The sequence below is a fragment of the Camellia sinensis genome, chromosome 13 (assembly GCF_055761805.1).
Source record: "Camellia sinensis isolate YWXY chromosome 13, ASM5576180v1, whole genome shotgun sequence".
Lineage (NCBI taxonomy): Eukaryota > Viridiplantae > Streptophyta > Magnoliopsida > Ericales > Theaceae > Camellia > Camellia sinensis.
This window is the reverse complement of record NC_138973.1, coordinates 39,496,210-39,509,121: the sequence shown is the minus strand read 5'-3', so window position 1 is coordinate 39,509,121 and position 12,912 is coordinate 39,496,210. Positions and strand designations below refer to the sequence as shown.

General features: G+C 32.5%; 1 protein-coding gene across 2 annotated transcripts; it reads left to right on the top strand.

The window, feature by feature from the left end:
* Positions 1-4,232: 4,232 nt before the first annotated feature.
* Positions 4,233-11,898, top strand: LOC114315756 (G-type lectin S-receptor-like serine/threonine-protein kinase At4g27290). Of its 2 annotated transcripts, none has more exons than XR_014348750.1 (8): positions 4,233-5,702; positions 6,524-6,562; positions 8,757-8,879; positions 9,726-9,865; positions 10,091-10,301; positions 10,604-10,844; positions 10,955-11,088; positions 11,382-11,898. XR_014348750.1 is itself a non-coding variant. In XM_082902055.1 (8 exons), the coding sequence occupies exons 1-8, from the start codon at positions 4,343-4,345 to the stop codon at positions 11,688-11,690; spliced, it is 2,574 nt and encodes an 857-aa protein (XP_082758181.1). In that variant the 5' UTR covers positions 4,233-4,342; the 3' UTR covers positions 11,691-11,898. The 2 variants fall into 2 exon arrangements, 1 of the variants encoding a protein (XP_082758181.1); XM_082902055.1 differs by having other exon boundaries at positions 10,938-11,088.
* The last annotated feature ends 1,014 nt before the right edge of the window (positions 11,899-12,912 follow it).

Genomic DNA, 12,912 nt, shown 5'->3' with positions numbered 1-12,912 from the left:
TATGGCGATGTTTGCACTCAGCATGACCATTTTGTTGGGAGGTAATAGGACAAGAAAAATGAGAAAGTGTACAATTTTGACGAAGGAATCTCAAAAAATGAGTTTCTTTATATCCCTGGACATTATTAGCACTAAAAATTTTGATGGTGGAAAAAAACTGAATTTTGACCATTTGTGAAAAATCATAGTATATTTAGTGTAACTCAAAACGAGATTACATAAGAAATAAACAGGTGAAACGAGTGAAACCATCTATAAATATGACAAACTATTTAGATCCTCCCATAGTGGTATTAGGTGAAGGCCTCTAAACATCAAAGTGTATGAGATCAAAAGGTGTATGAGACATAGAGGTACTAGTATGAAATGGTAAAGCAGGTTGTTTGGCAAGTTAACAAGATAGACAGTCGACTTTCTCATTTGAAACAGGACCTAATTGACCGCTTGAAACTAAAGATCGTAAATGACCAAAAGACACATGACCTAATCGAGAATGCCATAAAGCAAAAGGGAAACTAATAGTAGTAGGAGCAACAGTCTGGATATGAGAAGTATTAGATGATGGAATGCGCAGATGGATGAGCTCGTACAGACGACCATGCCTACGACCTATCCCAAGAGTCTATCCCGTCTTCGGATCCTACACAACACAACCAATTGGAGAAAATAAAACAGTGAGGCCAAGATTACATAGTGGCCAATAGATATAAGATTAAGTGTAAGGCTGGGAACTAGATAAGTGTGAGGCAGAGAGATATTAGAAATGGATATATGACCTATATGACTAACATGTATTTGAGAGCCATCAACAGTGTGAATAACTGGTAAATTAGAAGAAGATGTAATGGAAGAAAAAAGTGTAGGGTTAAAGGTCATATGATTGCAACAAGCTGAATCAAAATACCAAGAAGAGGTACTTGGAGTGACTGAGAGAGCAATAGTTGGTGTACCAAAAGTAGAGGTAGAGGTAGAGGTAGAGGTAGAGGTAGAGGTAGAAGTAGAAAGAACCTTTTTTTACAATGGCTTCAATATCATGAAGAATGTAGGTTGGTGAAGGTGCAGAAGAGTGGCTTGGAGAATGTTGAGTATGTGGCTAGCGATGAGTAGCAGTTGAGCCGAAGAGTGATACCGACTATGAGTCGTAGGTGGTTTAGAAGAACCACGGTGCTGAGAAGAGTTGTTTGAACGATCCATGGAGTGATTGTTGAAACAAAGAAGGACTAGATATGCAAAAATCAACGTGAGAATAAATTAGTCTACCGAAGAGATAGAAAAAACGTGAAGAAGAAGAGGAGGCTAAGAGGAAATCCTAGGCTTTGACACCATGTTATGAGAATAGAGAGAGAGAGAGAGAGAGAGAGAGAGATTTTGGCTCCGTTTGGTAAGACTTTCTAACGATGATTTGAGAATATGAGTTGTATTTTGAGTTTGTGTATTTTGAAATTATGATTTGAGTGTAGAAAATTTGTTTGGTTATAATTTTTGAATAGAATATTGAATTGAGTGTGGAATTGAGTTTTGATAGTTTGATTTGACATGTGAAGTAAGAAAATTTGTTTGGTTATAAGTTTTGGAAAGAGTTTTCAAAACTTAATTCAAATTGTTATAACTCATAACAAAACACATTATTTTCATACTATTAAAAATTCTGATCAACACTCATAACCAAACTCTTTTTAAAATTCAATTAAAAAAATTTATTATTAATAGAAAATAACATTAATCAATTTTTTAATTGAAAATACTACAAAGGAAATAATTTTTTTTCAAGATAAATATTCAAAAAAATTAAATCATAAATATTTAAATAATTTAAATAATCTAAAAAATTTAATAAGAAAAAAATTAAAATAAATATTCAAAAAATTTAAATCATAAAAATTTAAATAATTTAAATATTCAAAAATTTTAAATAATTTAAAATTTTAATAATTTAAATTTAAAAACAACTCTTCACTCAAATCGTAACCAAACACATAAAACAAAACTCAATTAAGAAATTATTTTTAAAACTCGTAACCAAACACATAATTCGAAACTCCATACTACTTTCACAATTCTACACTCAAATCGTAACCAAATACATAACAAAAAAATTAAAATATGTAAAAATATTTTTATAAAATAGAGTTTGAATTTATCTTATAAAATATTTTAAAATTTAAAAAATTAAAATCATAATATTTAAAAATATTCAAAAAATTAAAAAAATTAAAAAAATCGTAACATATTTAAATATTAAAATATTTAAAATCTTAACAAAATTAAAATATTTTTAAAATATTTAAATATTTAAAATATTTAAAAAATTAAAATATTGATTTGAATTGAGTTTTGAAAAGTAATGATTATGTTTTGAATTGAGTTTTGAAAAATGGATGTAGAATTATGATTTGAAAACTCAAAACAAATACCACACTCAAATCAATATGTGGGACTACAATTTCAGAGGCTTACCAAATGTAGCCTTTATAATTTTATATATTTCAATGAATAAATATGAGTGAATACAAGACTTCTTTATATAGGAAATGAAAAGTTAATATGGTAATAGACAATATGGTAATAACACAATATGATAATGCAAAATATAATAATATAAATACATACAGCTAACAATCACATTTACCATATATATTTTTTAGATAAAAATGTGATTTAATGAAAGGCTAACGATGATCGATTCATTTTATTTTTTATAAATATGTTCGTTTTAATATATTTTAAAAAATAAATAATTAAAATTATTAAAATAAAACATAAAATGAATCTCATTAAACACGCAACAATCACAACCATGCTTTGCGTCCAGCAGACACTCTCTACCTACTAAGCGTGACCAAATGAGAGCATTGAATTGTCTGATTATTATTTGACAAAAGGGTAAGTCAAGACGTCGGAGTGTTGAATGAATCACTACCAAATCTCTTTCAATTAACCACAATTTTCCTCCCAATAAGTATTTGGCTATTGAAATCAAACATGGGAGAATTTTAAAAAAAGTGAAGTATAGTATAAGTAGTTCGTATATAAATTTATGCAATAAAAATTTATATTATTACGATTTTGAAATTATTTTTTTTATCCTCTACTTTTTTGATATTCCCCTTAAAATAAATCGATGGTTAAGATTTTTAAGAAGTACGCTGCATCAACAAATTTTGTAAAAAAAAATTATGAAATATATTTTGTGTCCAAAATTTATATTTATTTTTGCTAAAAAACAGCAGAGTCCTTATATTTTTGTATTATTTTAATCCTTACAGTTTTTATTAGTTCAATTTTAACTCTTGATTTTAGATTTTGAGTCAATTTGGTTAAATTAATAATGCCATTCAAATTTTGTTGAAAAATGTTCATTGAGTTGGCTAAGGTTAAGCAATTGAATTGATTAAGTTTATAATACTACTCCTAAAAACATGACACGTGTTGTTCATGTGCATATTTATCATAAAAAAATGTTAATAATTGAAATAAATTGGACCAATTTAAGATAAAGTAAAAAATTCAAAATTAAAATTGAGCCAATTAAAATTTCAAAAGCCAAAATAATATAAGAGACAAATTATAGGGAATAGCAATATAATTTGCCCTTATGTGAACACAAATAACATCATCGAGGAGAATCAATTTTTATTATCAATCATTAGAGCATCCAACAGATTCTCTATTATTATCAATTTTTATTTAAAAATTATTTGCAACAGATCCCTTAAAAAGTTTCTTAATTTAGCAAATGCTATAATGACACTCTATATGTTGTGTCACTGTTTTTCTTTATTTATCTCTCCTCTTTTTCCTCTTTACTCTCTCTAAACTTTTTAAAAAACAAGTTTAATTGAAAAAAAATAACTAAATAATATTTAAATAAAGCAGTAAGAGCATCTCCAATGCACTAGGCATATAATACTTGTTAGTTAAAATGCCTAGTGTGATTCACTTTTTTCAATTCCAATGCACTAGGCATATGATTAGGCATTTTGGCTCAACTCATATCCACTAGCTACATGTAGCTAGCCTTCAATGCTAGGCAAAATGTATTCAATCATTAGGATCATTTCCCTCCATCTTTGTTGTTGACGTGGCATTCTATAAAATTAATAGTATTTAGATAAATAGCTAAAATAAAGAGCATGGTTGGAGTAAAAACATAAAACAGTTGATAGGCAAAATAAAATATATACTTTATAGTAATATTCAGATAGGTAAAATGCCTACTACCGTTGGAGATGCTCTAAAAGAATAAGGAGTATTAGGAAAGTAATTAAAAAAGTGATATCCTAAAATAAAAAATGCACTTTTTAAGTAAAATTTAAAAGAAATATAAATAACATTGTTTGGAATGCTCTCAGATCGTGTCTCTCAATTTCACCAACCCAAAATGACGAATCCTGAAAATTGGGTGTTCAATATTTTCTTGCTTCTGTTTCTTTTCTTTGGATTTTGCAAATCCACAGACACCATAACTCCAACACGACCCATCAAAGACGGTGACCTTTTAGTCTCCAACGATGAGACCTTCGCACTTGGGTTTTTCAGTCCGGGAAATGGAACATCCAATCGCAGGTATGTTGGAATATGGTACTACAAGATCTCTGAACAAGCCGTAGTTTGGGTTGCCAATCGAGACAAACCAATCAACGGTACATCCGGAGCAATGTCTATCGACCAACATGGAAACCTCGTCATCTACGATGACAATTCCCAACATGTTACACTTTGGCATACAAACGTTTCAGCACCAGTGATGGCCACGAGCAATTCTTATTCAGCTCGACTCTTGGATTCGGGGAATTTGATGTTGTTGTTTCAAGGCAGTGATACTAAAAATGAAAGTTTTGTTGCATGGCAAAGTTTTGATCATCCTACGAATACTCTGCTGCCCAACATGAAACTCGGGCTGGACCGGAGGACTGGTCTGGACCGGTTCCTGACATCGTGGAAGTCGAAAGACGATCCGGGCACAGGAGAATACTCGTATAGGATGGTACCAAGTGGGTGGCCCCAGCTTGTATTGTACAAGGGCTCAGTCAAATTACATCGGATCTTACCATGGATCACCAGCAAGCTGACTGAGAATTTCACTAATGTCATGTTTCACTCGAAGTATATTGATGATCCCGAGGAAGTCAGTATAGAGTATGATCAGGTCAATGGCTCGAGTTTGTCTAAATTTTTTTTGGACGAACTTGTTGGGGGGTTAAAAATGGATACGTGGGTCGATGTGGAGGGTCAGGGTCATGGTAAATGGGTCGAGTTCTACTCAGCCCCGAATGAACCATGTGACTATTATGGGCGGTGTGGTGCGTATGGCTATTGTGACGAAAGCAAATTGCCGGCGGGGTTTGAGTGCACGTGTCTTCCAGGGCACGAGCCCAAGTCAGCGAAGCAATGGAATTTAAGAGATGCAACAGGCGGGTGTGTGGAGAAGAAGCGTGCGGGGCTTGGCACGTGTGGGAAGGGAGAAGGGTTCGTGAAGGTCGAACGTGCGAAGATTCCAGATACATCTTGGGCACGTGTGGCACCACAACTGAGCATGAATGAGTGTGAAGCGGGGTGCTTGATGAATTGTTCTTGCAAGGCTTACTCAAGTGTAGCTGATTTGGGCAACTGTATCACATGGTATGGAGATTTGATGGATGTAAGAAAGTCCGATAGTGCTCTGCTTGACTGGTATATACGTGTTGATGCTGATGAATTAGGTATGTTAATTAACCAATTTCATTATGCTACCCACCTATCTAAAATCATTGATAATTGTGTAGATTTTTATTTGTCTCTCTTTTATTTATTTATTTTTATTTACTTATTTATTTTTGTTGTGGTAGTTTCTAAAAAGGTACAATACACTTGGCCAAGAGTAGACCAAAGGGAGGCATCGCCCTCTACAATTTCAAAAATTCTCTTTATATATTAATATTAATTATTTTAAAATTTTATGGATTAGTTCCCTCTTAAGTTGTAAAAAAGATTTAAGTGATTGTACGTTATCCATATATATGAAGGGATTTGGCTCCTCTTCAGTTAGTGGAGAGGACTGCTCAGCTTTGGTGGATCCTAGTTTGGGCTTATGTTGATAATTTAATCTGTTTAATGTGTAAAACCTATTAAGTACATCATACCTTCAAAAAATCACGTTAACTTGATATAAACAACTACTTGATTGGATATGGAAGAAAAATGTCCTCGCTACTCCCACATCATAGAGACAAAATATCCTTAATATTGTGTTTCTTTCCCTTCTCATTCCATTAATACCCTTCATAACCATGCTTGACAAAAAATCATGAGTTCAAGGGTAGTTTGGGGAGAGATTTTATTTGCACCCAAAAAATCATTTTGCACGTTCAATTTCTCAGTGCTCCCTATTGTATTATTTATAATTATAATTTACTCTAAATGCATTCTATGTTTTTCCACAAATTACCTTTCAAGATAAAATGGTATACCCGAATAATAAATAAATCAAAAATTCCAAATTACACCATTTTGAAAAATCTTTTTTTGCTCTATTCACATACAGGGAAGACGACAATCGGAAAACCCTCAGCCCTCGTCACTGGTATGTATATGTTTGTACTTGCGGTATGAAAAGCTCCCATTATTTGGTACATATAAAAGGTAGGTGTGCATTTGATCTCAGAGGCCTCATTTTGCTTATTTCCTATGTAAGAAACAACTATCTACTCGTGGGAAACTCTTCTCTCTCAGTGCAAACTAGTGGATTTGTGCTATGTTCTTTTGCAAATCCTGGTGACAAGCTTCTTAATTTTGAACACTTACTTCTTCTTTGATAGATTGCTTCAAAAAACACTCATCATTATTACTCTCATCTATTGTTTGATTTTGTTCAAAATTTATTCTATTTGTAAGTAACAACACAATAATTATGAGTTTTGGTGGGATGGATTGGAGTTGTGGAGTGAGAAAAAGATTAAGAGAAAATAATTGAAATTTAGGAAAAAAGACAAAGAGACTTGAATATAAATAATACGTATAAATAATTAGAGTGTAGCATAAGAAAAAAAATTATTTTAGGTTTTAATGTGTATTATCCTTATTAGTAAATTTATATTAGGGTATAATAGGACCTAAAAATTTAAAATTCTAGTTAGATATATTGAGTTATTATTTGGGTACAAATAAAATCACCCGTAGCTTAAGGCGATGGTTTTGATAGTAGAGAAGGAGATGGCTTAAATGAGCTCAATTGTATTTATTTAAAACTCATATAAATTCTTCCAAATCAATAAATAGGCTTAAATGAGTTACTCATTGTCAACCCAATTAAAATTGGGCTAACATGGGTTGGATAAGATTACCCATTTATACCTGTTTAAACGGGCACCATTTCTACCACCAATCCACCTCTACCATCGCCACTCCACCACCACTGCTCCTCTACCACTTTATCTACTGCCGCCACTCTACCACCACCACTAGCACCACTTCCTCTATCACTTCACTCCACCACCACGACCACCACCACCGACACACCACCTCCTCTATTATTGTCACTCCATAACCACCACCACCACCAATCACCACCTCCACCACTATTGCTACATCACCACCATTACCACCACCGCCACTCCATTACCATCACCTCCGCTTCGCCATCACCATCATCATTATAAAAGAATAAAAAAAAAATTAATAAATAAAAAATTGAAAAAATTAAAAATTAAAATTTTTGAAAACACTTAAAAATAATTTAAAATTTTTAAAAATATATATATTTTTTGAAAAAATATAAAAAATATATATAAAGTGATGAAATAAATGGATTATTTGGGTTTATATGTCCAATCTGTATCCAATTCAACCCAATCAATTTAAGCCAATTTATTAAATAGGCGGGTAATGCATAACTCGTTTTGACCCGCCCAAACCCATCCATACCCGACCGTTTGCCACCTTTACGTTATAGCAACAGAGGAAAATGGTAAATTTTGTTAAAAATAATCACATAAGTAAGAAAGATCATGTGATTGCGTGTTCATCCAATAGTACCTTTGTCATTGTCCTATAATTTTCTTATTTTTAGGACCTTGTAATTATTAGGCTCTTAGGGTTGGTTTGAGGTTTGTTTATTTCGTGACTTTTTATAAAATGTGCAGAAAAATATAAAGGTAATGTGACAACTTGTAACAAATAAGCTGCTTACCCAAACCAACTGTTACTAACGGTGGAGCATACTACCAATGTGAAATTCTCGAAAGATAGAATAATCACTCCTAAATAACCTCTTATTTCTATGTACTTTACACTAGCGCAAACTTCACTTTACCCCATGTGATTTAAGCCAAGTGTGGTTTACCTTCCTAACATTTGGAAATGACCAAAAAACCCCTACTTGGTTTGTAGACTGAAGTGCACCGTTAAATATGCCGTCCAACTTAATAGCAAGTATGAAACACGTGGCAGACAAAAGCGAGTTATATGCTCATTTTCGAATTACAAGGGGATAAAATGCACATAGAATAAAGCACGTGGGGTTAAAGTACACTTTGTCTTCCAAATAAATGACGAAAATATAAGGGTATTTTAGTCTTTTTAATTAAATTGCTAATGGGCCTAACGGTACACTTTAGCCCACAAACTACAAGAAAATTATGTGGTCATTTCCAAACATTAGGGGGATAAACCATACATGACCCAAATCCTTGTAAAGTTTTCCGTTTACATTGTTATGATCTACCTGGCTAATTCACATTTCAAATTTAATCAATGATCATGTTCTTTTTTTTTTCTAGATCAACATTTGAAGAAGAAGAAGTCCATAAGTGAGAAGGCCATTGTGGTGACATCTGCAGTCGTGATGTTGGCCCTGATTATTTCATTAGTTTGTTGGTTGGTAATGAAGAAGGCAAGAACAGGTAAACAGATAGATTCTCATTCATCACCTAGAGTCATTTATACATACATAGCTAGTTGTATGATGTGGAAAGCTTTTTTGTTAACTTGAATAAAAGTAGAATGAACTGAAATGATATTTTTTTAGTATTTATATGTCAAGAACATTCCCTTACACTGATAACTGAAAATTTTATTTTTAATGTATTTTTCTTGTTTTCTTGATCAGCTAAATGTAGGGGTATAAAAATGGCCCGAGGCCCGTGGGCGACCCGAAGCCCGCCTACAACCCGAGATGGGCTTGACCCGTTAGGCCTGCTTGGGCTCAGGCCCGAGCCCCTGGGCTAGGGCTTGGGCTATTGTTTTGAAGCCCGACCTGGCCCGTTTGGCCCAGTCCATCGGCATGCGTAAGGCCCACTTAGGGCCCAACCCAAAGCCCTGCCCGCCCAAGGCCTAGTGTATTTTTTAATGGAAAATAATAAAATTTTGAAAGAAAAAAATTAAAAATACAAAAAAAAAATGTTAGGCCGGCCCAAGCCCATTGGGCCGGCCCGCTGGCCCGCCACAAGCGCGAATACCCTTGGGCTTAAATTTTTTGCCTGTGGGCCGGCCCTGCCCAGCCCGAATTTTGGCGGGAGCCAGCGAGGCCTGACATGGGCCGGGCTAGGCCCAAGCCCAGGTGGGCCGGGCTAGATTTACACCCCTGGCTAAATGTGAGAAATGATTTTTTTGATGAAATTGTCATTTTATTTCAGTAAACTAAACACTACCCATGTAAAATTTGTAGGGTTTGTTTTTCCTCCTTATTTCAGTATCAAATAGTGAACTTGATAAGCTCTACATTTTCTTGTGTGTTTTGTGATTAATAGATGTTGGATTCAACAATCAAGCGAGTGATGATGAAAAACTAGAATTACCCATTTTTGATATGATCACCATTGCAGCGGCAACTAACCAGTTTTCTGATACAAATAAAATTGGAGAAGGTGGTTTCGGGCCTGTTTACAAAGTATGTTTATTCCATTGCTCTACTGTTTCATAGAAAAATAAATCCTGGTGTAATGCTATATAAATTACCAAATCTTACCATTTTTTCATACTAACTGATATGGCACCTATCATATCATTGAAGTAGATTTTGTTTCGGAATACAAAGTTTTATTATAGCAAAAAAAAATATACAAGATTTGTTAGTTTGTATAATATTTTTTTAAACCTGATGTTAATACCTTAGGGTCAGTTATCAAGTGGAAAAGACATAGCTGTCAAGCGCCTCTCAACAAGCTCCAAACAAGGTGTGGATGAATTCAAAAATGAGGTTATTTTGATTGCCAAGCTTCAACACCGAAATCTAGTTAGGCTTTTGGGATGTTGCATCAATGGAGAAGAAAGAATGTTAGTTTATGAGTATATGTCCAATGGAAGCTTGGATTCCTTCATTTTTGGTTTGCCTCCTCAACCTTCTTATGTATCTTTCAACCATGGATCCTTTGTCTATAATTTTTTATATTCTCTGTCCCAAAACATTCATAACCTGGAATTTATGATATAATAAAATGGATGTGGATAATATGAGATTTGGGGGCATTTGGGGCCACTAGATCATGTATCATATCTTTCTTACTTGGAATTTATATTTGACCAATAAAAAAAAGTATTATTGCCAAAGAAGTTTGTCTAACTAGAATGATTTATGAAAAAAAATTAATAAACTAAGCAAAACTCTTTGGTGAATTTTTCCTAGCAGGTGTAGACAAAAAAAGTAAATCATTTACATGGAGTACACAATTGAACATTATTGTGGGAATTGCTCGAGGGATTCTTTATCTTCATCAAGATTCAAGATTGAGAATAATTCATAGGGATCTTAAAGCTAGCAATGTGTTACTTGACAGTGAGATGAATCCTAAAATTTCAGATTTTGGCTTGGCTAGAGCTTTTGGACATGATCAATCATCAACAAAAACAGAAAGGGTGGTTGGAACTTAGTAAGTAAACAACGTAATGTTTCCTTGATTTAGGATAAACTATAGATTTAAGTTCATGTCTGAAGTTTAGTTTTCTTTGATAATGATATGCAGTGGTTATATGTCTCCAGAATATGCGATTGATGGCCTCTTTTCAATGAAATCAGATGTCTTTAGCTTCGGAGTCATAATTTTAGAAATAATCAGTGGCAAAAGGAACCGAATGTTTTATCATTCAGACCATGACCTTAACCTTCTTGGACATGTAAGTTCATAAACGTATAACATGTCTCCTTCTTACAACCCATGGTATAATGGTTTGAGGTTGAATCACAAACCAACTATAAAACCAAGGATATGGTGTTCCGCTAGCAACACCCTAACTTATCCAATACTTGTGGTTTGTGGGTAGTTGCAACCATCTAAAGCTTACCTTGCAAGGGTAGGTTGAATGTAACCTTGCATTGGAGGCGGTTCTTGATTTATTAAAAAGAATCTTTTTAGCTTTCCTCATATTTTCTTATATTTAATTTTTACATATATTTTGAGCCATTGCAGGCATGGAACCTTTGGACTGAAGGAAGGGATTCTGAGTTATTAGATCCAATGATGGAGGGTTCATTTCCAATGTCAAAGGTATTAAGGTGCATACAAGTTGGTCTCCTATGCGTGCAAAAATGCCCTGAAGATAGGCCAATGATGTCATCTGTGTTCTTAATGTTAGTTAGTGACAGTGCAATTTTGCCTCAACCCAAGCAACCTGGTTTCTATACAGAGAGGAGTTCTATCGTCACACATGATCAGTCATTACTTAAAAGTAGTCATAGCATTAACGAAGTGACTATGACATGCCTAGCGGCTCGATAAAACATTTTCTACTTGCAACAATGGGGCCAAATGCAACCTAGGTGGGCAGTTGCCCTTCCCAAGTTTTTAAAATTACACTTTTTTATTAAACAGTATGCTTTTTTTTTCCATTAGAAATTGTATATGTATCCCTTAATTTTGTTATAGCCCCTCTTTAAAAAAAATTTTAAAAAAAATCTTTATTTTATATTCTCCCTCCATTCATACTATTCTCTGTTTTTTTTTTCTTTTTATTTATTTTTTATTTTTTTATGATGGTTTTGAGATGCTCTGGAATTGATTAAAATTGTGGGGTTTAAGAGCTAAAAAAAATTAGTTTACTATATAATAGAGCATTCTTAGCAACTTTCAATATTTTTTTGATAATTTGAGATATATATAATAAGGTTTAGATGAGGAAAGTTATATATTGAGATTTAGCTAGCATCATGTATGTGGATTTTGATCCTTCCCATTTCATAAAAATCTCTATTTCATTGTATAAGTTAACATTTCATCAAAATATAAAAATAACAGTTTATATTTAACATGTTATTAGATGAATTATGATTTTCCTTAACCCTTTTTTGAATTTAAAATAAAGATGATTTATCATTGTTGAAGTTGGACTTACTGATGAAAATATAATTTGATTAGAGTATAGAAAAGTTTGGGAGACCGGAAAATGGTCTCAGATTTTTATCATGAAAAATAAATTTATGATAAATTATAAATACATTTCTTATAATTTATTTAAAATACAAATTGTCTTATATAATTCTGAAAATTATATCCCGCTCCTTTAAGTTTCTAATCACATAACAAATAACTCATTTTATGAATAAACCATCAGGTCAATTATAATTATTTATGATGTCAAAAATATATGTTAATTAATAATTCAGACAATTTTGTTGTTGTATAAAACAGTACTTAAAAATTTAATTTTTTATGTTAATTATGTTGAATAATTTTTGTTGACATGTGAGTATTTATTGTAGCGACCTTAATTTTCTTAAGTCATTATTTATTATTGTTATTATTACTTTATTTTATTTTTGACTTTATTAATTGTGTGGATACATGACAATTTAATGTGATATTTAATTAATTTAATGTACTATTTAATTATATATAATTAGTTTGAATATTTATATATATATTCATATTTTTATTTTTTTTATATACATAAAAAGTGTTTTATATATATATATATATAATGATCTTATATTTATATGTATAT